This window comes from Felis catus, chromosome B3 (genome assembly GCF_018350175.1).
Source record: "Felis catus isolate Fca126 chromosome B3, F.catus_Fca126_mat1.0, whole genome shotgun sequence".
NCBI lineage: Eukaryota > Metazoa > Chordata > Mammalia > Carnivora > Felidae > Felis > Felis catus.
The window spans coordinates 53,980,957-54,004,939 of NC_058373.1; the positions used below are offsets into that span (position 1 = coordinate 53,980,957).

At 37.7% G+C, this 23,983-nt stretch overlaps 1 protein-coding gene across 9 annotated transcripts in view; it reads left to right on the forward strand.

The window, feature by feature from the left end:
* ATP8B4 (ATPase phospholipid transporting 8B4 (putative)) overlaps positions 1 to 23,983 on the forward strand; it is a 279,642-nt gene that overhangs the window by 169,710 nt on the left and 85,949 nt on the right. For all 9 annotated transcript variants that reach the window (XM_045059334.1, XM_019832448.3, XM_019832446.3 and 6 more), the window contains 4 exons: positions 4,978 to 5,136; positions 11,946 to 12,034; positions 14,617 to 14,813; positions 20,833 to 21,041. In XM_045059334.1, the coding sequence (XP_044915269.1) occupies positions 4,978 to 5,136; positions 11,946 to 12,034; positions 14,617 to 14,813; positions 20,833 to 21,041 (654 nt within the window). The remainder of the gene's footprint in view (positions 1 to 4,977; positions 5,137 to 11,945; positions 12,035 to 14,616; positions 14,814 to 20,832; positions 21,042 to 23,983) is intronic.

Here is a 23,983-nt window from a genome sequence, read left to right on the forward strand (position 1 = left end):
CATTTACTCAGTAAAAATATATTTAACACAATGACCAGGGGCTTGCTAAGCCTGCAGATACAGTGGTTAATAAATCAGACCTAAGCCTTGCTTTCACAGAGCTGATAGCCCAGCAGGGAAGACAGACTTTTGAACAAGTGCTCATTCCCAAAGAATGAGCCAAATTTAGTTTGGCAAAGATCCTACAGTTCTCAGGCCTTAAGCATGTTGTTGACACATAAACACACTCACTATATACCAGGCATTGTGCTAAGTAACTGTACACATTATCTTATTAAATCCTTATAGCCTTGAGAGGAAGAGATTGTTACTGCCTCCAATTTATAGGCAAGGAATTTGAGATTCAGAAAAATTGAATAATTTTCCCAATGGCACATGGTTACTAAGTGGAGGAGCCAGACTATGAGCCCAAGACTGCTGGCAAAGCCTATTTTATGGAAGGCCACAAGAGGCTGTGAACTGCAAGCAGAAAGTCAGCATTGGAGAAGTAGGGGAATTAGCGTGACAACCTAGCTCCTGATCAGGATAAGAAATAAATTTTAAGAATACTCTAAATTGAAAGGCACAAAATTAATTACCAGAGATCAAGTATACCTAGGACTCAGATGACATCATCATATTTTTAAAAAGCAGCAATGTTCTCAGTGATCTTGAATGTCAGGATCCCTGACAAGAGTTTATAGAAGAGTTGGCTAACTATAGAGACCAGTACATGCAAGACAGTGTTTTGGGTTTTGGTAGGTAAATCTATTTATTTAAAAAATTTTTATATAAATGTTTTTATACATTTCTAACATCAGAAAATAATTGATAAATAGTCTGTTGAATTTTGTAAGGAAAAATAAATAAGTTGATCTAATATTATAACAAGTCTAAAAATAGAGCAGGTCTTGATTTTTCATGCTAAAGTTTTACGGGAATTGAAAAGCTTTTTATAAATAAGTAGCTGGAGATAATTTTCAGTTACACATTTGTAGACTGGACATTTTTATGCCTTGGGGAAAATGCTGGATATAAATTGTGCAAATGTGTTTAAGAATCCGTTGCATATTGTTACTGACTGGACTGAGATCTGTTTTTTTGCAGTTTATGACAAGTTTACATATTTTGTATGACTGTTAATACTGAGTTCTGAACCAGGGAAAGGTTGACTCTTTATTTCAGGAATCTTGGTGTATTTTATGGTCCTTTATAAAGAATAGCATGTGTGTAATTAAAATACACAAAAACAAACATCTCTTTTTTGTTAAAAAAAAAAAAAAAAGGCTTGGTCAACATCTTAGGACATTTTACTTACCAGATAGTTTCCCATTCACCTGGACAGAGGCACAGCCCAACAGCGTAGCTGATATGATTGTAGGAGACATATATTCCATCTAAAGGCAAGAAGAATAGCTTCCCTTTTTACTGCTGGTATTGATATGGCTATTATGGTAGTGATGATGGGTGGCTGAGGCTTGAAGTTTGAAGAATGAAGAGGCTTTAGAAAATAGGAAGGTGACACTCTTCTTTCTAAGAAAAAAAAATGTATCACATCATCAGGGCAACAATTAATGGTCAGTCTCCTAAACTCTGAGAAACTCTTGGCTGGAGAAACTCTTTAACAGCAATGATGATGTCTTACTCAGTAGATAATTTGTCTTATTAAAGAGTTGCAGTGCAGATAATCAAGAAATAATGCTAATAATAATATACATCACAAAAGCCAACTTCTCTGGAGAATCATGGCATATTGGGTATTGACTTCCATTTTCATGATAAACTATAGATTTCCACTTGGAGGTAAATGCTTTAGGTAAAAAAAGCTATTAGGTTGGTTATTAACCAACAACCCAGATTTAGAGTCCTGAGGAAGGATGAGAATAAAATCTTGTGGATTTTGTCTAGGATGGACCTAGAACATTTCTGTGTGACTGTGAACTGGGTGAATTGCTATCTGCTTTCATATCTGTTCTCCTCAGAGAGGAAAACATAAAACTAGCTAGTCTGATTATATTTCTATCTCCTCATTGACATGATCTTTGTCCCAGTTGTTTCATTGCACATTAAAGATGACTTTGTGCTCTAAACATGTTTATAGTGAATAACTATCTGAGAAAAAAATACTATTTTTCCTAAATTGTTTTCTCATTCATTGTCTAACTGACTGTTTACTGCCTCCAACTCTTTTCCAGTACTATTAGCAAAAGGAAGAAGGGTCCTAAAGTTTTTCTTTAGTCTTTATTATGCTTTATGGCTAGGGTACCTATTTGTTTGCTTCTGATGTGCTTTAAGGTTCCCCCTTTCCCCCCCTAGAGTTCTCAGATATATTTGTATCTTGTTAGAGTTAGGTCAACCTAAGCTCATGATGGTGGCTAGCCTCCTAGGTCTTCCACTCCTCTTTTATCATTATCACCATGGAAATAAATCCACTTCTTTCATTCATCTTAAATCTACTCTAGCACCCATCCCAATTCCCACCTTCTCTTTGGAAACCATAGGAATTTTTTTTCTATCTCTACAACAAATATGCACTAAGATCTTATTATGTAGGCAGTATGGTAGGCTATGGGGATACGACGTGAATACAGTGCTCTCTTCAGAGGAAACTATTTACCCTTTTTTGGAAAAGGGAAGAAAGAGTTTGGAAGCTTTTGTTTTATGCTAACAAGGCTAAGAAAGGGGAAGCTGAGTACTTCTGAAGACAAAAAAAAAAAAAAAAAAGAAAATGTACTTTGGCTTTGTTCCCACCACTTTGTTTTGACCAGGCTCTGTATTTAGTACTTAAATCAGTAGGACCACACTCTTTGAGAAAGGCTGAATTGGGGGTTGGCCTCCAAGAACCAAGGCAGAACCCCTTGGCCTTACTGCCTGTTCCTGTCTAGAACCACACCCTTGGTGTCAGGCCAGAAGTTGGAAGAGCCTTGGGGCCAGGGAGGAGTGAGCCAACATGTTCAAGGCTGTATTTGTCTCCATGTCAGTCTTTGCTTGCGACAATAAAAATGATCAAATGAGCCTGTTTTTTATATTTCTATTGGCAGGGACTGTGTATCATGTTGTTTTTGCCCAAAACACATTTTTATTTATTTATGTTTTTTTGGTGGCCAACTTTGAAGACTTGAGAAATTGAGTCTTGGGTCAAGAAACTGGAATAAGCTTTAAGCGTTGCTATCAACCCAATATTTTATGCAAGTTTTGCTGGCGATACTCAATTCAAACTTCTACAAAATTTAGGAATGAAAATTATTGGTCAAGAGGAAAAGACTTTGAATTCTTAGAACTTAGAAAAAGTCCCCTCTTCCACAACATAATTGTCCAAACAACTTGGGCCAGTTGAAATCAACTTTAATTTACTTTTTAATATCAGTGATAGGCCATAATGGGAGCAACCAGAATTTAGCCACTTCCCTTTGTATAAAAAATGACTTTGTGCAGGTTATTTAACCTCACCCAAATCATCCTGCCAGTACTCTTGATAAGTGGTGGATGTCCAGGAAGCCGCCAGCGAATGCCCAAGTGGGGGCTATTTAGGTAGCACTTTTGTTATAACTGGGGAAAGGAAAAAGGAGTTTGGAAAAAGCAGTCCTTAGGCCCCGAGGCCCTCTCTCCTTTCTGTTTTTTGTTTATTCTTTTGTTTTTCATGCAAGATCCAATGTTAGTAATCTGGTTGGTCAGGAGTCATCAGGCCATGTGAAAACAGGCTGCTGTCACCTCTAAGAGTTTTAAAAGCAAAAGCTATCATCATAGGAAGGAAGGGTGTCTGTGTAAGAAGCCTCTAGGTTCAGGTGCTGGGTGAGTGGTGTGACAGAGAACTACAGAGGCCCTGTAGGCTGGGCTGGTCTCCTTTCTCTCCAGTCAGTGCTGAAGACTTCCTTTTGTTTTTTCCAAATGCCACTTTGTACGTTCCCTTTGGCTTTGATTAAACACGTGTATTTTTATTGTTCTTGAGAGGTGCTAATCTCACCACCGACTTGGGTTTGAGCCCTGTTTGGATCTCCCCACCACCTCTCTTTTTAATTCCTTCCCCCTTTTTGCCTTCTCTCCCTCTGTCTTTCAAGTCTTGGTACTCATTACTTATTGAAGTTTAACCCCAGCAGTTTGCAGTGCAAATGCATTTAATCTAATAGTTGTATTTTGTGAAAAGGTCCATACAAGATTATTTCTGGTTTCTTTTTCTGTCAAAAGAACCCCCACCCTGAAAGTGTATTTTCTTACTGAAATAATGGAACGAATTGATTTTTTGATTTGGAATGGGCATACCCTTGGTTTGGAATAGGCCTGGAAGTAAAAAAAAAAAAAAAAAAAAAAAAAAAAAAAAACAACTGGAAACATATTCTGGTCAGGTTGGGACAAGTTATATGGTGGCTTTGAGAGGCCTCAGAACTCTGCATCTAATCAAGATAAGAAGCCTAGAACAGCTGAAAAGAATCACATGCATTCTCAGGCACATGTGGCAAACAAGGCCCAGGTTTCTTGGTGGGGGGATATAGTAGGACCCCCGAAATTCTGAGCCTAGAAAGGCCTGATTGACTTTGGTTGTGAAACTGGAAGTATGCCATCTTAACCTCTGTAAAAGTTCACAGTAAGTAAAAAGAGTGTAAGAAAGACTTTTAGGACAGTCCCTGCTTTATCTTTTCAGAAATCATTGTTACAAACTACAAGTAGAGGTAAATGATTTTTATTTAAGGAAAAAAAAAACAACCCAAGGATCTCAAGGTTTCTATTGTTATTTAAACAATGCAGAAAGCTGTGTTAAAAACACTTAGTAGATTTCCATCTTTGTATTCATCGTCCCCCCTCCTCACCTCGCCCCCCCCCCCGCCCCCGTCAAGCTTGTTTTTTCTAGTACAATCTTGTGTACATAACATTGCACTGTCTAAAAAAAGGAAAAATATCCTGTGTATTAGAAGCAGGGTGGTAACACAGTACTGTGGACTTCCAAACAGAGTTTGAGGTGAGTCATAAACAAGTTTTGTTTTTGTTTTTTTTTTTTTACAGGGACTGTTGTCTGTGAGGCGCCTAACAACAAATTAGATAAATTCACAGGAGTTCTCTCTTGGAAGGACAGCAAGCACTCCCTCAACAATGAGAAGATAATTCTGAGGGGCTGCATCCTGAGAAACACCAGCTGGTGTTTCGGAATGGTTATATTTGCAGGTACAGATGACTGCCGGAGTTGGCTATGGGGGAGTCCTTCCTGAGGTATGCATGGGCAGTCTGCATCTCTCCAGGTTGGATGAGCATGGTGCATCTGTTCCACACAAGGTGCTGCTCTGGGTTGATGGCAGAGGACAGCATCACTGCTCTGGAAATAGTCTGGGTGGCCCCCCTGTGTGAGCAGCCACTGACATCATGATCTTATTCTTAAGGGGTGCTTGGGCCCTCATTGCTTGGTGGGTGCTAGATCCCCAATGTTTAATTTCTCTTTCTTTATCTTCACCTCAGTCATGCCCATCCTTGTGTGTATTAATCAACTTTAAAGTGGGGGAAGTAGATGAAACAAAGCCCCCCACCCCTCTCTGCTGTTAATTTTGTAGTTTGCAAAGGTCAGGTAATCCTTTTGGAAAAGGTTTCTTGCAGATACTGCAATCATTTCTGTTTATACTCTGTAGCTTCTTCTATTATTTGTCAGCAGGCAGTGGGTCCTGGAAAGACTACATGATGGAGGCAGTGAGGGAGGGAAAGTGCCTCTTACTCTTCCTGCTGGCCACTTTCTGCATCTCTACTTTATCTCTACAGGCCCAAGGTGGCATTCTCCTGCTAAGGGAGCTTACAGTAGCTCCACTACATAAAGCCACTCAAATTGTACTCATGGCATCAATTGCCAGCCCTGGATTTTTAAAAATCCTGTTTATTATGACACCGAAATAAGACGTGTTTTTGGGTCTGTTGACTATGTGCAATCAAAATTGGAATGTTTTTCTTAACTGACTTTCCTCAACAACAACAAATGTTTATTAAAGACTCAAAAGTGTTCCAAACCTGGAAAAGGCCTCCCAATTCCTCCTAAATACTTTCAGCTGTGGATTTTAGTAAGGCTCTTGCTGCTTGGGGTATTGCCATTGTACGGACTTGAGAAATCCCTAGAAATATGGCAGTATATGTTCTTTTATCTGGGGATGAATCTGCTTTCATAATTCTCTCATCAGATGCTTTCATTCATTAGTCAGGGGAATAAACCTGTGACCACATATTTTCTTATTTGCATCTCTCTTGCATTTAAAAAAGGGGCTTATATCAACCTTCCTTTATCTTCCCACACAATGAAGGGGAGACTTCTTGAAGGTCCTTTCATGGAAAGGACCCTTCTGGTCTGCTTCCTGTCATCATAGAAATTGAGGAGCTTTATCCTAGGAATGGGCTATAGCCCAACATTTTGTTTGCATTTTTGTGAACTTGTTTGGAATGACTGAGCTATGGTTCAGCTACAGCATGTTATGCTAGGACAGCTGCTGTGAGCCACTCAGAAGCCAAGTTTTCCTCCATAAGGTTTGCTCTGTGGGAAAATGTGCATACCTAGGAGGAAGAGGGGTAGTAAGTTGAACAGGTCTCTCTCCAAGCAAGTATAATAAAGAGCTCACAGAATTTGGACTAGACAGAGCTGGGTTCAGATTTGTTTACCAGCTGTAGGATGTTAAGCCTTGGTTACTTAAACTTCCTAAGCTTTAGTTCCTTCAGCTGTAACATGGGGATAATGAATACATTAGAGTCACTCTAAAGGCTCAGCGAGACAGTGCATATGGAAGAGGATGCTTGATAAATGTTAGTTTTCTTCCTTCCCTGCTTCTTCCTTCTAGCTTCAATTCCAAATGCACTGCCTGCTCCATAGACTGAGAATTGGGAGTGGGTACTGCCCTTTGGATCTTGGCAGGCAGAAGTAGGGAATATCCTCTTCTTTTGTGATATGGACTGGATATTCACTGGACCTTCATGAGGCAGATATTTGTAAAGCAGAGAATGCCTGCATTGACTTGAGTCTGGGTGTAAATGTTAAGAGGAAGCTTAACTAGAATAGTGACAGGCTGGGAATGGTTGGTTTCATCAATGTCAGATTTGAACAGATGAGTCTTTCATAACCCTGAATCTTAAGATATCTAATTTGGGGAATGAGTTCCAGCTGAACACTTAGATCTTATGAAAGTTATCCAAAGTGAATTATTAACTATTCTTTCTTTATTACCCTGGTTGCACCTATCACTAGGGATTGTGTAAGGAATATAGTTGATGCAGACATGGTTTGCTTTACAAATCTATAATTTACGAGGGTTTAATATGCATTAACAGCTAGGTCATGCCTTTCTGTTAATAGTTTTTCTTTCACTCAAGAGAGGAGGAAGTCTTGTTTCTGAGTTGTAGGAGTCTTAGTCATTTAAGGAATCCATAGGAGTCAGCACCATTTGGTGCATAGTTAGATTTTTGCATTGGATGTCTTCCATTTGCTCCTCCAGATCTACTCTCACCTTTCCCACTCTTCTTTCTGCCTTGGGAGGCTGACTTGTATGGTTTCCCCTAATAGGTTTCCTTGAATTTTGGCTTCTAGTTAAGGAAGGATCTCTGGGAAGAGATCAAAGGGAGAAAGAACACTGAGGTCAAGGTATTTATTTCCCCAAACTTCCTCCCTGTGTGGTCACTTCAGCCTGACTGGGACCCTCAGCATAAAGTTTCTCTTTCTTAAGGCTGCAAACTCTATATTGTCCTTTAGGGTCCAGTTACCACTCCCTCCTCTCACTCACCCTTCCCCCTGGCTTAGAGGAACCTCTTGATTGTTACTAAGTCTTTGGTTACTGCGTTAACCTTTTGCTTACTCTATACCCCCTCCCACACTTTTGTAAAGAGTCCCTTTATAAAAAAATTTTTCCCCAATTATCCTTGTTCAGTGCGTCATCTATTTCCTGTTTGGAATCTGAATGAGTCATTCTTAAATACAACATTGATTGAATGAGTCAGTGAATTAACGAATTAATGGAGTATTTCATATAGTTTTAAAAATAGTGGTTAAGATCAAGAGCTTCTAAGTTAGATATATCTGGTTTTGAACTCTGGTTCTGATCCTTACTAGACAAGAAATGTGAGGCAAGTTACTTAAATACTTCATTATTAGTGAAATAAGGATAATAATACCTCATTCATTGGATCGTTTTGTTTTGTTTTGGTTATTTATTTATTTATTTATTTAACTTCTTTCTTTCTTTCTTTCTTTCTTTCTTTCTTTCTTTCTTTCTTTCTTTCTTTCTTTCTTTCTTTCGTGAGTGAATGGCAGAGGGGCAGAGAGGGAAAGAGAGAGAGAGAGAGAGAGAGAGAGAGAGAGAGAGAGAGAGAGAATATTCCAAGGCTCAGTCTCACGAACCTGAGATCAAGGCCTGAGCTGAAATCAAGAGCCAGATGCTTAACCTACTGAGTCACCTAGGTGCCCCATTGGATTGTTTTAAGCATTAGCTGAGATAATAGATGAAAAGCACATATACATATTGCCTAAAACATAGCAGGTACTTAATAAATTAATTCATTAAATAGTTATTCATTGAGTGCCTACTATGTGGCAGGCACTGTACTTTTTCGTTTATGATTGAGAATGTAAGGGACACCTGGGTGGCTAGCAGTTAAGTGTCTGACTCTTGATTTTGGCTCAGGACATAATCTCACAGTTCATGAGGTTGAGCCCCTCATCAGGCTCTGCGCTGACAGTGCCCAGAGCCTGCTTGGGTTTCTCTCTCCCTCTCTGCCCCTCCCCTGCTTGTATGTGTGTGTGCATGCATGTGCTCTCTCAAAATAAATAAATAAACATTTAAAAAAAGAATGTGAACAAAAACAAATGCAGTCCATTCACTTGTAGTTTTGACTCTGGTAGAAGAAAGAGACCTTAATCTCAGATAATTGTAGTAATGAATATATAATCTCAAACTGAGATAAGTGCTCTGAAAGAAAAAAAACATGGAGTCATAACAGTATATAATGGAGGAATATGAAGAAGAAAGAGCAAGCTAGCTAAAAGTCACATTGTGGACAAAGGCCCTGTGGTAGGACTAAGGATGGTGAGGTAAAACTAACAAACAAACAAACAAACAAAAAAGAAAAAACAAAATTTAAGAAGGCCAGTGTGGAGTATGGAGAACATGGAGGTTAAAGATAGACATGTGACCAGAGATATGGATAGGAGCTGGACCAGACAGGACATTGTGATCTGTATCTAGAATTTTGGTCTTTATCCTAAGAGGTTTGGGAAGCCATTGCAAGTTTTTCAAAGAGATGGCGTGTGTGTGTGTGTGTGTGTGTTAAATTTGAAAAGCTAATTATTGCCTACAGTATTTGTAAAGTTGGTAAATAGCAAGTCCTTATAAGAGTGTATGATTAGGGTTGGGGGAGGAAAAAAATATTAGAATTGGGGGAAGAGTGGATGCAGGGTGACACAGTTACTAGGCTTTTACTATAGTCCATTTGAGAGATGATGGTACTCTGGGCTAGAGTGGAAGTCATGGGCATAGACTAGACTCCTAGGCTTCCCTCAGCTTTCACAACTGGATGGATAGCAGTGCCATTCACTGATATAAGGAACTCTGAGGGATATCACAAGCTGGGCTGGCCCAGGGCTGCCCGAGGGGCCTTAGAAGAATCTAGCGAAGATGCCATATAGACAAATATATAGGTTTACAGCTCAGAGGAGCAGTGTGAGCTGGAAATTTACATTTGGTCTACAAATGATCATTGGAGCTGTGGTCTTAGATGAGATGGCTCAGGGAAAGTAATTGAGAAAGAAGATGGGCTCTGTCTGAGTCTTAAAGAATCCCAAGGTTTGGTGGCTGTATAGAAAAGAGTGAGCATCACGGAAGACAAAGGAGTGAACAAAGAGGTAGGAGGAAAAACAGGACAACACTGTGACACAGAGGTTAAGAGTGTGTTTCAAAAGGTTGGAATAGTCAACAATGTCAAGGGCTGCTGACAGGTACAGAAAAGGCACGGAGGATATTGAAAACACTAGATCTGAAACTAGGTTGAGTAATTAGTAGGAGATGAGGAAACAGGGGCTGTTGAGTACAGAAAATTCTTTCAAGATCTGTGACTATGAGGGAAGGAGAAATGTGTAAATCAGCATCTGTAGATATATTTCAATAAGTGCTTAAAAACCCATTAGGTATAGTCTCTGCTATTCTGTGTGTGTGTGTGCCCAAGAAATGTAAATTTTTAGCACAAAACTGGCTCTGTCAGCATTTCAGCTTTTACTAATCACAAATTTTATTTGCTCGTTGTGATCTTTACTGTACAAGAAATACTTCCCACCCTCAGTGTCCATATGATTTCAATAAACTATTCTGAGAAAGTGTGGGTGGTCTCCTTTACACAACAGTAGTTGGGAATAGGACACTGGGGTACGATTTCAAATTCAAAACTGAATTTTATGGGACCCCAATCTTTGCTGCCATTTGTCTTTTAAGTAAAAGAAAGTCTTCTAAGGATGTGCCCATTCTTCCCTGACTTCTAGGATGGCATAAAATTTTATGTGTGCCTCTGTTCGTTCTTTCAGTTCCACTTTTCTGCTATATTAAATGGCTACATGGATTGATGATAATAATGAGAAGAACACGTGAAGAGGAACACTAGAGAAATCAATATAATTAAAGCTTCTTTACTTCCATTTAGCATCTTCTTTTTATGCAAGGAATGCCCTTAGCAATATATTCTAATATGTTCCTTTGTTAATCATCTAGTTATCTACTTCTAAAGCAGTTAGTAAGATTCTTAGAATTACTTGAGAAGGCACTTAGTAAATATATCATGAGATAGTGTATTTACCTGAAATAAATCTAACATAAGATTTAAGACTATTCTTGCCCTTACAAAAAGTGTGTATCATATGCACAGTGTGCAATATATAATAATAGTTTAACTTGATAATGTATTATTTGGAGTTATTCTCGTTTCTCCAAAAGGCACCCCAAATCTTTTTGGGAAACAGATCCTGAACTTGATTTCACTCTCTTGTTTTTAAGTCTATTTGTTTATTTTGAGAGAGAGTGGGGGAAAAGCGAGGGAGGGGCAGAGAGAGAGAGAGGGAGACAGAGAATCACAAGCAGGCTCCATGCTCTTAGCATGCTCTTAGCATGGAGCCTGAAGTGGGGCTTGAACTCAGGAACTGTGAGATCATGACCTGAGCTGAAATCAAGAGTCAGATGCTCAATGGACTGAGTCACCAGGTGCCCCTATAATTTGATTTCTTATTTTAACTTTCCATTTTTGATCTCAGTGTTCTGAATTGTGTTTATTACTACATTCTTTTTAACATTCCAAATTATTCCTTACTTGGATTGACTTTGTTATCTTTCATTGCTTCAACTACATGCACATCCATACACAGCTTCTTGAAAAATAGCATTTCTCAAACTTTTTAGCCACAAGTTCTGTCTGGATTTATCCTATTTGAGGGAGACCAGTTATCTTGCAGTCTCCACGGTTGTTGTTAAGCAACCAGTTGAGAATTATACAAAACTTAATTGGCCCCTGTTCTTTTTTCTTTCCAAACTAAAATTTTGTATTTATTCATATTAATTAAATTTGCAAATAAAAATTTAACCTTATATTGACTAAAATTATGGGCTAGGTGTGTAAGAGACCTAAAGATGATTCAGACCTAGATCCTGATATAAGACAAGGAGATGCATAGCTTGATTGCAAGGTGGGAAGCAAAACTTACTCTCTCCATCCACATAACCATCACTTCCCCATTCATACCTCTTAGGAGACTCACTCATTAACCTAAAGATCAGGCAGAAAAGTTGATGGTAGCCAGTAGTGTTCTACCATCAGTCATCAAGATCAGAGTTCTCAATGTTTTTTGGTCCCTGTTCTTAATAAAAGTTAAATTATTTTGAAAAAAATACTGTTCTCCTTTCAGGAACATTTGACATGATAAATAATAATAATAATAAATCATCAAATCATTTTAAAGTTTTTATTTAATTTTGTTTTTGCAGGTCCCGACACTAAATTAATGCAGAACAGTGGTAAGACAAAGTTTAAGAGGACAAGCATTGATAGACTGATGAATACTCTAGTACTATGGGTAAGGTACTAAAACAAAATTAGGCAAATCACTATCATTGGTATCTTAATATATTTCTTACATTTGGTTGGGAATTCTTTCAGAAATACTTATTTTTTTTGTGGAATTTTATTTGGATATTTTGCATTTGGGGCCCAGTTACATTGCGTTATACTTTCTAGATTATGATATCTCAACCATCAGTAGAGTTTCTCATGAGAAGTAGATCAGTGCTTATAGAGGTCTTCATGGTCTTGCAAGTTCTCCGTATTCCAAGTACCTGCGTTTGTTTTTAAAAAATAAAACATAATTTTTAAGTTACTTGGGTCTTTTTGTTGTCTTACCTTTGCTCATGTCCTCTCCATATAGCTTATGGATGGAGCTGGCTTCATGGGTGTGTGATCTTTGTAGTTCTACAGGTTCCCCACTCAGAAGGGCCTCATACTTGGTTGATTGATCTGCTGTTGCCACGTGGAAATTACCAACAATCCAAAGGTTATCAATAACCTTTGAACAAGGGGTCCTGCCTTTTCATTTTGCACTGAACTCCCCAATTTGTGTAGCTGGTTCTGCTTATGAATCTTCTAAGGCCCAGGTCATAGTTCTCCTCCTCCATGAAAGCTTCTAAACCTCCTTAGCCCAGGATTATCTCTTTCCTCTGAATTTTTTTCTCTTCTGTGCTTTTGAAATGATTTTCTTTTCCATCCATTTACCAAAAACAGTCTAGTATTCTTTGCGTTTTACCCTTTTGTCAGTAGATCTTGTGTGCTACCTGATGCTAGGCACCTGATTGTTCTCTGACTTTTTGTGTAATATTGTTTTGCATTGTTGTATTGGAATTAAGTTGAAGGACATTGACTTTAAATATGAAGACAGTGGCTTTGAACTACGCCCCCCTCCATAGACTCACAAACAATTATAAAGAATTTGAGTTCAATAAATATTTGCATAACTGATATGTGATAGTGGGACTCTGAATAAGGAAAGAAGGAAGTGAATTCTTTTTGGGCACAAAATATTGACCTTGCTTTGTGCTTTACTTTTGGTATCATCCTCAGACTTGGGCTTTCTTCCTATTAAACTCATCCCCTTGGGGGCAGAGTCTCAGGGGCCAAGGGAACATGTTTAGCTTGTGCCCCCTCCTAGAATTCTCTATTTAAATGGCCTTGAGCCCACTTCTAGGGCTTGCGTGGGGATTGTATATGTATCTACCACACATACACAAATATGTATTTACAGAGTAAAATACTGATTGTGAAGAAGAGACTGTTCCAACTTTTCATATTAGAACATTGAATGCCCCATTAGATTATTAGAAGCTGATTCCATCCTAAGTTAGAGCACTTAATGCCAAATAGTACCAATTTTAATGCCCTTAAAGTAATTTACTTCAATTAATTGGTAGTATTATTGAAAGAAAAGAGGATACCATGATACAGGTATCAGGTAGGGTTTCAGGAATTCACAACTCTACTTTACTCTAATACATGGCTTTCTAATGCACTTTAAATCGGGTTTTCTGCATACTCTTTCTACATAAATGTCTTATTTCATGAATAAAGAAGAAAGCAGTCCTAGAATGCCTGAATATTCCTTTTTTAGAGGAAGAAGGAAATAGCAGGTTAAATACATTCCTGTTCCCTAGCTTCACACTCCCCTCCCATCAGTGGCTGATCTCTGCTCCTAACACAGAATGAACTTGGTAGAGCAAAGTTCTCAAAGCCCCATATTCAGCTCAGATCTTATGTATTCATTTATTCATTGATTTGGTGTCTTTCCTTTCCAAGGCTGGCATTTGGGCTCATAAGGAACTGACCTTGCTCTCTTTCTGAAAGTTGCTATACCTCCAAAATGTCTGCTCTACCTAATACTGATACTAATCACAATGTAAGAGTTGGCTAACAGTTTTCAGGTTGATTCTCACTTTTTTTTTAATCTCCAAAGGAAAACATATATGGCATGCAGTATTTTAATTAATCTTTCTTTTCCTTGTTAGCCTTAAGTAAGGATTGTGCAGCTAGATCTGTAGCCAAGAGACTTGACTGGCTTCAGGTTGTTCTTTAGCACTGACGTTTTCTTCCTTTTGCTTTTATGCCTTAGGCGACTGTATAATTTATCATTCAAACAGGACACTTTTGCAAGTGAAAGGAGGGAACGCAATTAATATTCTGCCTGGATAACAGATACAAACTGGGGCTGACCAGGGCAAATCAGGACATACTGCCTTCCTAAGCCATCTAAGTATATGCCCTTGTCACAAATCAAGGTTGTGAAGTTACTGGCTTTTGACCATGGACAAGTTATATAATCTTTCAGTGCTTCTGTTTTACTTTGTTCTGGTTTTGACCAGCAAAGTGTGACTAAAGATTGTCCCTATCTCAGAAAATCACTGGAAGAATTAAGTGAGAAAATGCATGTAAAATATTTAGTCAAGTAAAACATAAAAATATTAAACTTGTACGATTATTGATAAGTATGAAGAGCTTCGCATGACTTGCTTTTCAAATGACAATTTCTTGGAGTTAGGAGTGTAACTGGATTGTGTTGATGTGACTAGTTTTGTGTTCAAATTAACCTTAACCAGACTTCCATTCTCATTTCAGATTTTTGGGTTTCTGGTATGCATGGGAGTTATTCTCGCAATAGGAAATTCAATCTGGGAGAATCAAGTTGGGGACCAATTCAGAACTTTCCTCTTTTGGAATGAAGGAGAGAAGAACTCTGTGTTCTCGGGATTCTTAACATTCTGGTCATATATTATTATTCTCAATACAGTTGTGCCCATTTCATTATATGTGAGGTAAGACGAGAGTTTATACTTTAGAAAAGCCACTTTGTCAAAAGACTTTGTTGTGCATCATCATGTTGTGCCTAATCATTTTTGTTTGTTTTAAAATTACCACAGTGAGGTAGATGTCTTGCTCTAACTGCTTATGATCTGCTACAGCTGTTACAAATGAGGCAACTAAGCTGTTTAATCTGCTTCACTTTTGTATTTTCAAATTATAATAAATGCATTTCATTTTCTTCTTGATTTGATCTGGTTTCTTAGGAGTGTTTTTCTTTGGAATAAATGGACTACAATATAATCTCATGCAACCTGATCAGTTAGAATTGAGTTGATATTGGGTAAGAAATGGAAGACTATTTGATGAGATCTCTTGAGATGATGCTTCCCTGCTACTAGTCTGGCTCCAGATACCTGGATTCAGATTCTGTTCCACCACTCACTAGCTCCATAACCTTGGGCAAGTTATTTCACCTTCCAGTGCCTTGGTTTCCTCATTTTAAAAGTAAAGAAGACAATATTCTACTTAATAGGATTGTTTAAAGAGTAAAACTGTAAAGCTCTTAAAAGAATTGTCTGACACATTGTAAAAGCTTAATGAATGTTAATTTTTCCTATTATTAGTAACTATAGTATAAAGAAGTTGAAATATACTGGGTGGTACTTGTCCATTGTTAAATAAGAAGTCTGACTCCTAGCTCTCACTGCAACAGGATCTATCATTTCTAGATTTGGACCCACAAATCAGAACTAAAATGATCTCTCTCTCTACACACACACACACACACATACCTCTATATGTATGTATATATGTACATTTTTGTGTGTGTGTATGTGTGTGTATGTGATAAGGCTTAGGAGTTGGCCCTAGAGTGTATAACTGAGATTTTTAAAAAATGTTTATTCATTTATTTTGAGAGTTAGAGAGGGGCATGTGCAGAGAGAGAGAATCCCAAGCAGACTTTGTGCTTTCAGTGCAGAGCCCGATGCGGGGCTCAAACTCAAGAATCATGAGATCATGACCTGAGCCGAAATCAAGAGTTAGAACTTAACTGACTGAGCCACCCAGGCGCCCCAATCCTAATCCTACCAAGACTGAGACAGATAATCCTAAAGACACTGGAGCCAAGATGAGACTTGGTTGTTTGACATTCCTCATCACCAGTATTTTAACAATATAAGAAATTACCAGCTCTAAATCCCCACTAATTTTTACAAGCTTCTTTTTCTCTTCTTTCCAAAATCCTAACTATGATGAAGCAAGGGAAGTTCAATGCACAAAATCCACCCTTGTTTTGGATAGCAGTCAGGAAACTGAAATGTCAACTTGTGGGAAATTGACTTGAAGTAGTGGCATGTGGCCACAACACCACAAATTGCTCTGGGCCTTCTGGAGCTGTGGTCAGAGCAGGCTCTATTTAAACTGTATCCTACTGGCTCATCTTTGATTCTGAGGACCTCTTATGCTTGTATCCAATTATAAAGTCTGTAGTAAATCCTGCTTTTTGCCAGAAGAGCTATGGTCAGCTTTTATAGCTTTCCTTTTATGTCATAAATGAACAATAAATGCTCATAGTGGCTTACCATCTGCACATGTGCAGTTTCATATGTCCTCACGAAGGAAGTATATTCTGTGTATGCTCTTTCTTTGAAGTGTGTTGGCATTTTTCATTTAATAATTTGAAATATTGGTGTTTTAGAGGTCAAGGCTAAATTCCCAGGTTAGCATTGCTTTTCTGTCTGATGTGTCCCCTGCAGTGGTGGAAAGGAAACCAGTTGGAATAGTCCAAACCCAGGTTATCGTCTTGGCATGTGTGACCTTGAAGAAAGGGCTTGGCTTCTCTGTGCCTTAGTTTGCCAATGAACTGCTCAGGAAAATGGTGGGACTAAAATAATTGGTTTCTTACTTCCTTTCTGCTCCAAATAATACTACCTTACCCTAGATAACATTTTGTATTTTATGTAAAGTGTCTCCATATACTTTATTTTATTTATGTCTCCCAACAACCTTATGGAGTAGTTATTGCCCAACTTCTTTCATAAATGAGATGATTTGCTTGGGATCATGGGGCTGGTTAAGGACAGAACCAAGATCCAAACCTAAGTCTTGTGACACTTGGTACACTGGTTTTCTTCTCTCCCTAAGCTGTGTCTGGTTTATTACTCAGCAAAGACCCCAAGAGAAAGTAAAAAGAGCCTAGAGTTCTGTACCTGTTGGTAAGGCATAATAATTATGAAGGTAAATGTGAGCTTTCCTCTCATCATACAACAGCAGTGATTCTGATCTCAATGTGGAGGGAGAAAGCATTCGAAAGAATGTCAGGATGCTCAATCCTAAAGACTGAGATCTACAAAAACAGCGTATTTCTGTTTGGAGAGAAGTCCTTCTATAAAAGCTTTCCTTAGGCTTTTGAATGGGTATGAAGAATAAATTAGTGCCATAGGTCACTTGAGGATGAAAGTGCTGAATTTACTTTGATCGGTTAACAATTCCACGTGAGCAAAGGATGTTGATGTTGGTAGGATATTTCTATGCTGTCAGTTTGTTTATCTGTAGTGTTAGAACATACCCAGCTACAGTTTTTTAAATACATCATCCTAAGAAATGCAGCCACATACTCCCAAGGAATTAAATTTTGGAAGTTTTTCCCAAAGCAATAGGAATTCATTTTGTGTTGCCTGTTTTGCCACAGAATGGGTGGAATCTTAAGCCCTGCTCTTTGAGCATTCAGGCAGAAAACACTAAGCGTTTGATTATGCTAATTCTGAACATTTGTCTCCTTTTTTCTGCTATTATAAGACAAAGAGCTGAATGTTCCACTATGACTGTCCTGAATCCTCTTTCCCAAACAAAAAAGACACCCTTCCTCTCTACAGACTATTTTAAGATCCAAGAATTCAAATTAATTTACAATACTTCCATTGGTTTGTATTATAATACAGAAGGATCACATGTTGTTTCATTCATTTTGCTTTGAATTTTCAGGAAGCTATCTTACTTTTAGAAAGATCAAAGCTTCAGATTGTTTGTACAGTTACTTGCATAATGCCATTTTTAGAGTCAGGTCTACATTGGCTTTACCAATGTCTGAAGTCTAGTCTTGGCTGTGGTTAGTTATTTGTGTGACCTTGGGTTAGTCACTTGACTTCTAGGTCTTAATGCCCTTACTAGTGAAATTAGGGAATAGAAGGTCAGGATTCATTCATTCATCTGCTTATGACAGATAAAGCACTGTTCCTGGTCCACTGTAAGTGCTAATGCTTTTTGAGTGAATGGAATAAAGAAAACAAAGGTAAAGTAGAAAAGCTAGCAGAGAATTTACAGGGAAGTATGTGTGTGCGGTGGTGGATATGTATGGGTCAGCTATAACAGTAAGTTACATAAACGAATACAGAAAATGCCTTATTTATTTTTCTTTTGTATGGTTCTACAGAATCATAGAGTAATTTTTAGTTTAAGTGAAAAAAAGTGTTGCCATTTAAATAGTTAGGAAATGAACTAGCACCATACCACTTTCAGAGAGGGAAATGTTAGAAGCATAGAATTTAATGCCTAGAAAGGATTTTTCTATCATCTTTTGTCTTCAAGGAGACAAATGTTAGGAGTTAGTGTAATCAGTCACTGTTAATTTTCTCACTTGACAGATGAGAACACCAACACTCAATTCCCATTAAGTTCAGAAATAAGCCATGGGTCACTGCTATTGTCATTACTCTGTGATACTGGTGTGGATGTCCTTGCTAATGTTCTAAGCCATGCAGCTGAAATATCAAGGAACAAAGGAAGACATGAACCTGAAACTGAAATAACCCTATTAGAAGGGACGAGCATAGACAATGTGATTATAAACCTAGAAAATCCAAAAGAATAATTCTGCGAAGATCTTAGTAAGATAATTCAGCTCAATGTCTGATTTTGTGGCATAAGCAAAGTTTGTTAACATTAGATAAAGCTTTTAACATTAAAAAAAACCTTTTCATTAGGCTAACAATAATTTAAACAATTATGTCATCAATGAACAGATAGATATAATGTCCAGTAGCAAATCTATCCGGCTGTAATGTGGACCTATGTGAAAAACAAAGCAAATGAAAACTAAAACTCCTTATCAATAGAGGTACTTTTCAAAATTCAATTACTGGAAAGACTTACCCTTCTCTTTGAAGTTGCACTTGTATATTAAAATGAGTTATTTCCAAATAATTAGAAGTTTAACATAGACTTAATACAAATCTTAAAGAAGTTTTGTGAGAAGGTGGGGGTGTGGATGCTAAAATGTGTTGAACATATCAGCAAGAATAAATGAGTGGTTCCAGCCAAGAACTTTTTAAAAAGAGGAGTATTCTCTTACGCCCTTTCAGGTATCGCCAATGTTTATAAAGCTGTAATTATGAAAATAAGAGATGTATTAAGTGACATATTAAGGAATAAAATTGAAATCCCTAAAGTAGATTCTAGTGAGAAAAAAAATTTATATGTGACATGGAAGCATCCCAATGCAATAAGGGAAAAGGACTTGTTTTTTTTAAATAAATGGTGATAAAAAAGCTTTATGTTTGTAAAAATTGAAATTAGCACATCATATGTACATCATCTTTATAAAAATTCCAATTGCAATAAAGAACTAGATGTGGAAAATTCAGCAAAGAACTGCTAGAAAAATATAGATGTCTGTATATATAATCTTGGCATAGGGAGAGCATATCCAACAAAACTCCCAAAACAGAAACTGTGAACTACTGATAAATTTGATGAGTTAAAAAGACAACTTCTTTGTGTCAAAAATAGTGGAAACAAAATACAAATGATAAGTTGGTAACATTTGTATGGTGTATATATGTCATGCATAGTAAATGCTAATTTTCAGTAATCTTATTGTAGAAACTTACATTGCTAACCTTTTTGGAAATTGATTTAACCTTACATATGACAGAGACTTTAAAAGACATACCTTTGGCCATAGAAATAACATTTGTAAAGTTGGAAAGTCATAAATTGCCGCTAGATCATGAGATAATGCTCTTTTCCTGGTAAATGGGCAAACTAATATAATAACAATGATAATATTGAGATTTACTCAGTATCTATTATGGTTTGCTTAGTGCTTTACAGAGATACTGCCACCTTTTTTGGCAACTTGAAGCCACACCAAACGATACATTAGAAAGTCCTCAACAATACATTTCTTTAGATCAGATATCTGACAAATATCTTTTTAAAAAAAAATTTTTAATGTTTATTTTTGAGAGAGAGAGAGGAAGAGAAAGAGGAAGGGAATGAATGGGGGAGGAGCAGAGAACGAGGGAGACACAGAATCTGAAGCAGGCTCCAGGCTCTGAGCTGTCAGTACAGAGCCCGATGTGGGGCCCAAACCCATGAACCGTGAGATCATGACCTGAGCCGAAGTCAGATACTTAACCAACTGAGCCACCCAGATGGCTGGACAGACATCTTTAATAATAGTTTGTACGAAGATATAAAAGAAATGCTAACTTAACAGGCTATACAAGAAATCTCCACTAGGCCTGTTTAATATAAATGGTGAACCATGGAATATTCCCCAAGACTTTATGCAAAGTCTATATTTTCGTGGTGCTGCAAGAAAATGACTTAGGAAATTTTATGAACAGACTCTGCTGAGATTCTTCTGAAGGTCACTAGGACCTGGAGACAGAGCATCCACATTTTTTTTCTAAATTCTGAAGACTTTGACAGACTTATTTTTTTATATTTTAAATTTTTTAAGTTTGTTTACTTAATTTGAGAGAGAGCCAGAGAGAGTGAGAGAGAGAGAGAGGGAGAGAGAGAATCCCATGTAGGCTCTGGGCTGTCAGTGTATAGACACATGCGAGGCTTCAACCCTGAGCTGTGAAATCATGACCTGAGCCGAAATCGAGAGTCAGCAGCTTAACTGACTGAGCCACCCAGACGCTCCTTGACAGACTTCTTACTTTGGCAACGTTTTGTATGTTCTGAAACTGATGGAGCTTTTCTTTCTTTTTCTTTTTTCCCCATTTTAATGGATGAAAGTATGGAAGTAATTCGTCTGGGACACAGTTATTTTATAAACTGGGATCGGAAGATGTATTACCCTGAAAAAGCAACACCTGCTGAAGCTCGGACGACCACTCTCAATGAGGAACTGGGCCAGATTGAATACATTTTCTCTGACAAAACAGGCACCCTCACTGAAAACATCATGACTTTTAAAAAATGTTCTATTAATGGGAAAATCTATGGTAAGGGAAGCAGTTCTTCGTACTAATATTGTTTTTTTTTTAATGTTTGTTTATTTTTGAGAGAGAGAGCGAGCAGGGGAGAGGCAGAGAGAGAGGGAGACAGAGGATCTGAAGTGGGCTCTGTGCTGACAGCAGAGAGCCCAGCACAGGGCTTGAACTCACAAACTGTGAGATCATGACATGAGCCAATAGATGCTTAACCAACTGATCCACCCAGGCACCCCTTAAAACATTTTTTTTAATTTCCCTTAAAAACATAAGCAGCCCTATTTTAAAAACCAAACCATTTATCACTGACTTTATCATTAATATGGGCACCACCAGCATCTAACATAGTGCTTGGCATATAATAAACAGTCACTAAATATTTGTTCAATGAATGTTGAATAATTTAGATGAAACTTTGGATTTGTTACCTTTCTTGGGTATAGATGGGGGTTAGATGTGATACCATCTGAGGTTCCTTTTTGTGCTCCCACTGTGTGATTGTGCTTTGTGCTGCTTAATAGGCCAATATCCCCAAGAGGGCAAGTTCTTGGTAACTTGATTTATCTCTGTAAAAGGAGTATTTCATATTTGCTTCCTCACAGCTCTGGAATTGATGTTAGGGCCTGTGTTTGGGAGAACTTACAATTCATTCCTAAGAATTCACACTGCACAGGGCTACTTTTGAGTAGGCAGATAAACTATTTCATCAACATCCAGTTCCTATTTTGTATACATCTGTCAGGATACCTGCTCTGTACCAGGATTTTCAGGCATTCTATTTGTATGTGATTTGAGCCAGTTAGCAGACAGTTTCCTCTGCTGAAAGCATGAGGTGCAGCAGAAGCCTTTTGTTGGGTGCCTCTGGATTCCTAATCTCATTTCACTGGACTCTGAGTGTCCAGTTTTTCAGTCCAGAAATCTCAAGAAGAAAAATCCAAGAAAGAGAGGGAAAACTTCCCTTTATCTCCTGATGAGCAACTTCACACATTGCCAAACACTTTAAAGTAAGATTTGAACTTAAACAAAATTAAGAAATACAAGAAGTTGATTTTTATGCTGTCCTACCTATTGACCTCCCTTCGCTACCCCTACCCCTCTAATCCCCTCTCCTCTGCTCCACCTCCCCCTTTTCTGAGAGAGAACCAGATGATTTTCAACCTGGACTTCCATAAGCCCTCAGTTACATTATACATTTCTCATATCACTGTTACAATAAATGGTAAGTAGGGGTGCCCAGGTGGCTCAGTCAGTTAAGTGACCTACTTTGGCTCGGGTCATGATCTCGCAGTTTGTGAGTTCAAACCCCACGTCAGGCTCTGTGCTGACAGCTCAGAGCCTGGAGCCTGCTTCGGATTCTGTGTCTCCCTCTCCTCTTCATGCTCTGTCTCTGTCTCTCTCTCAAAAATAAATAAACGTTAAAAATTTTTTTTAAATGGTAAGTAAAATAGAAACTTGCCCTAAAAATTTTCTTTTGACATTATTTTCAGAGGCTTTCTAGAATAATGACTTAACCCAAAGAGTAATTTAAATGGGACAATTTTAGAGTATTGGAGATATTTTTAATTTGGAGGACCTTTGGGATTCTTTTGCTATGATATATATTGATAATAACATAGTAATGATAATATCACTTCCAGGAAATGATCCTAAGAAAATCAGATACGTGGACCAAGATTTATTTGTATAGATGTTTGCCTCAGGGCTATTTTTAGGGAAGGCCCTTGATTTTCACAAAGTATATATATCCCAAGATCTTGCAAGTCTTGAAATTTACAAATCCCATGATAGCTTGTAGTTTCCCTTATAAAATGCAGGAAAGTAACCGAAATATTAACTAACCCCTTTAGACCCTTAATTTATATCCCATTATAATTTATAATGCATTTATGATGCCACTAAGATATATTCTTACTAAAGCATTCATAAAATGTTTAAGAATCACGTCCTCTTGTTTTCCTATGAGCTTGTGTTATTTATACTCTAGATCCAGGCCTTGGGAAAACTTGGTATTCCATTCAGGTTTATCTAAATCTTCTATTTTCTAGCTCAGAACTTTTATTTTCTTCAACTTCTTTAACTTTTCTTCACTTTCATTACCATCTTTATAAGCATGCTTCCTTTTGGAGGACAATTTTACACAAAGGCACAGCTTTGTTTTGTCTTTATCTTTCATGAGTTACTGCCTATGGTATACTGACTGGAACATAACCACAGTGCATTTGAGATTTAAATTCCAGGAGCTTGGTGAGGTTCATTCACTAGCTCAGGGGCTCCGCCCACACAGCAGTCACAACATGGTCTGAATTTAGACCCTGTGCTCCAGATAAACAGCAAATAACAGTTCATCAAGGGCTTTTTTTGGTCATAGCATTGTGTAGTGAAAAGAGAGAGACTTGGGTTCAAAATCACACTATAGTGACTTTTTCACCCCAGTTTAGTAATGTCAGGTGGATTTCTGTTCTTCAGTTCTCTCACCCATAAATGGTGCAAGTTTGTGATAATAAAAATGCCTGGCGAAGGATTGATGCAAGGAACTCTTGTTATCATTACAAGAAATACAGTCTTGGCAAATACCATTACATATTCAAATGCCAAGCAGAAATTAGAAAAATCTTAAAAGCTTCCACATAGGGGAAAGCTAAAGTAAATTATACTCCGTAGCTAGTATACAACCATTCAAAATTAGGTTCACAAAGAACTTTTAATGACCAGAGAAATTCTGACACTTGGGTTGAACACAGCAGGAACAAGATATTTTTCAACAATCTGAGAAATATATGTATACACACACATAATCAACATGAAAAAAGTTCTATAAATACTGGTTATCTTTATGGGATAGAACTATTAGTGATTTTTATTTCCTACTATAAACATCTTGAGTTTTCCAATATATCTATAATAGGCATATATTGGCTTTATACTAAAAAGTTATTTTTCAATATTTGGCACAT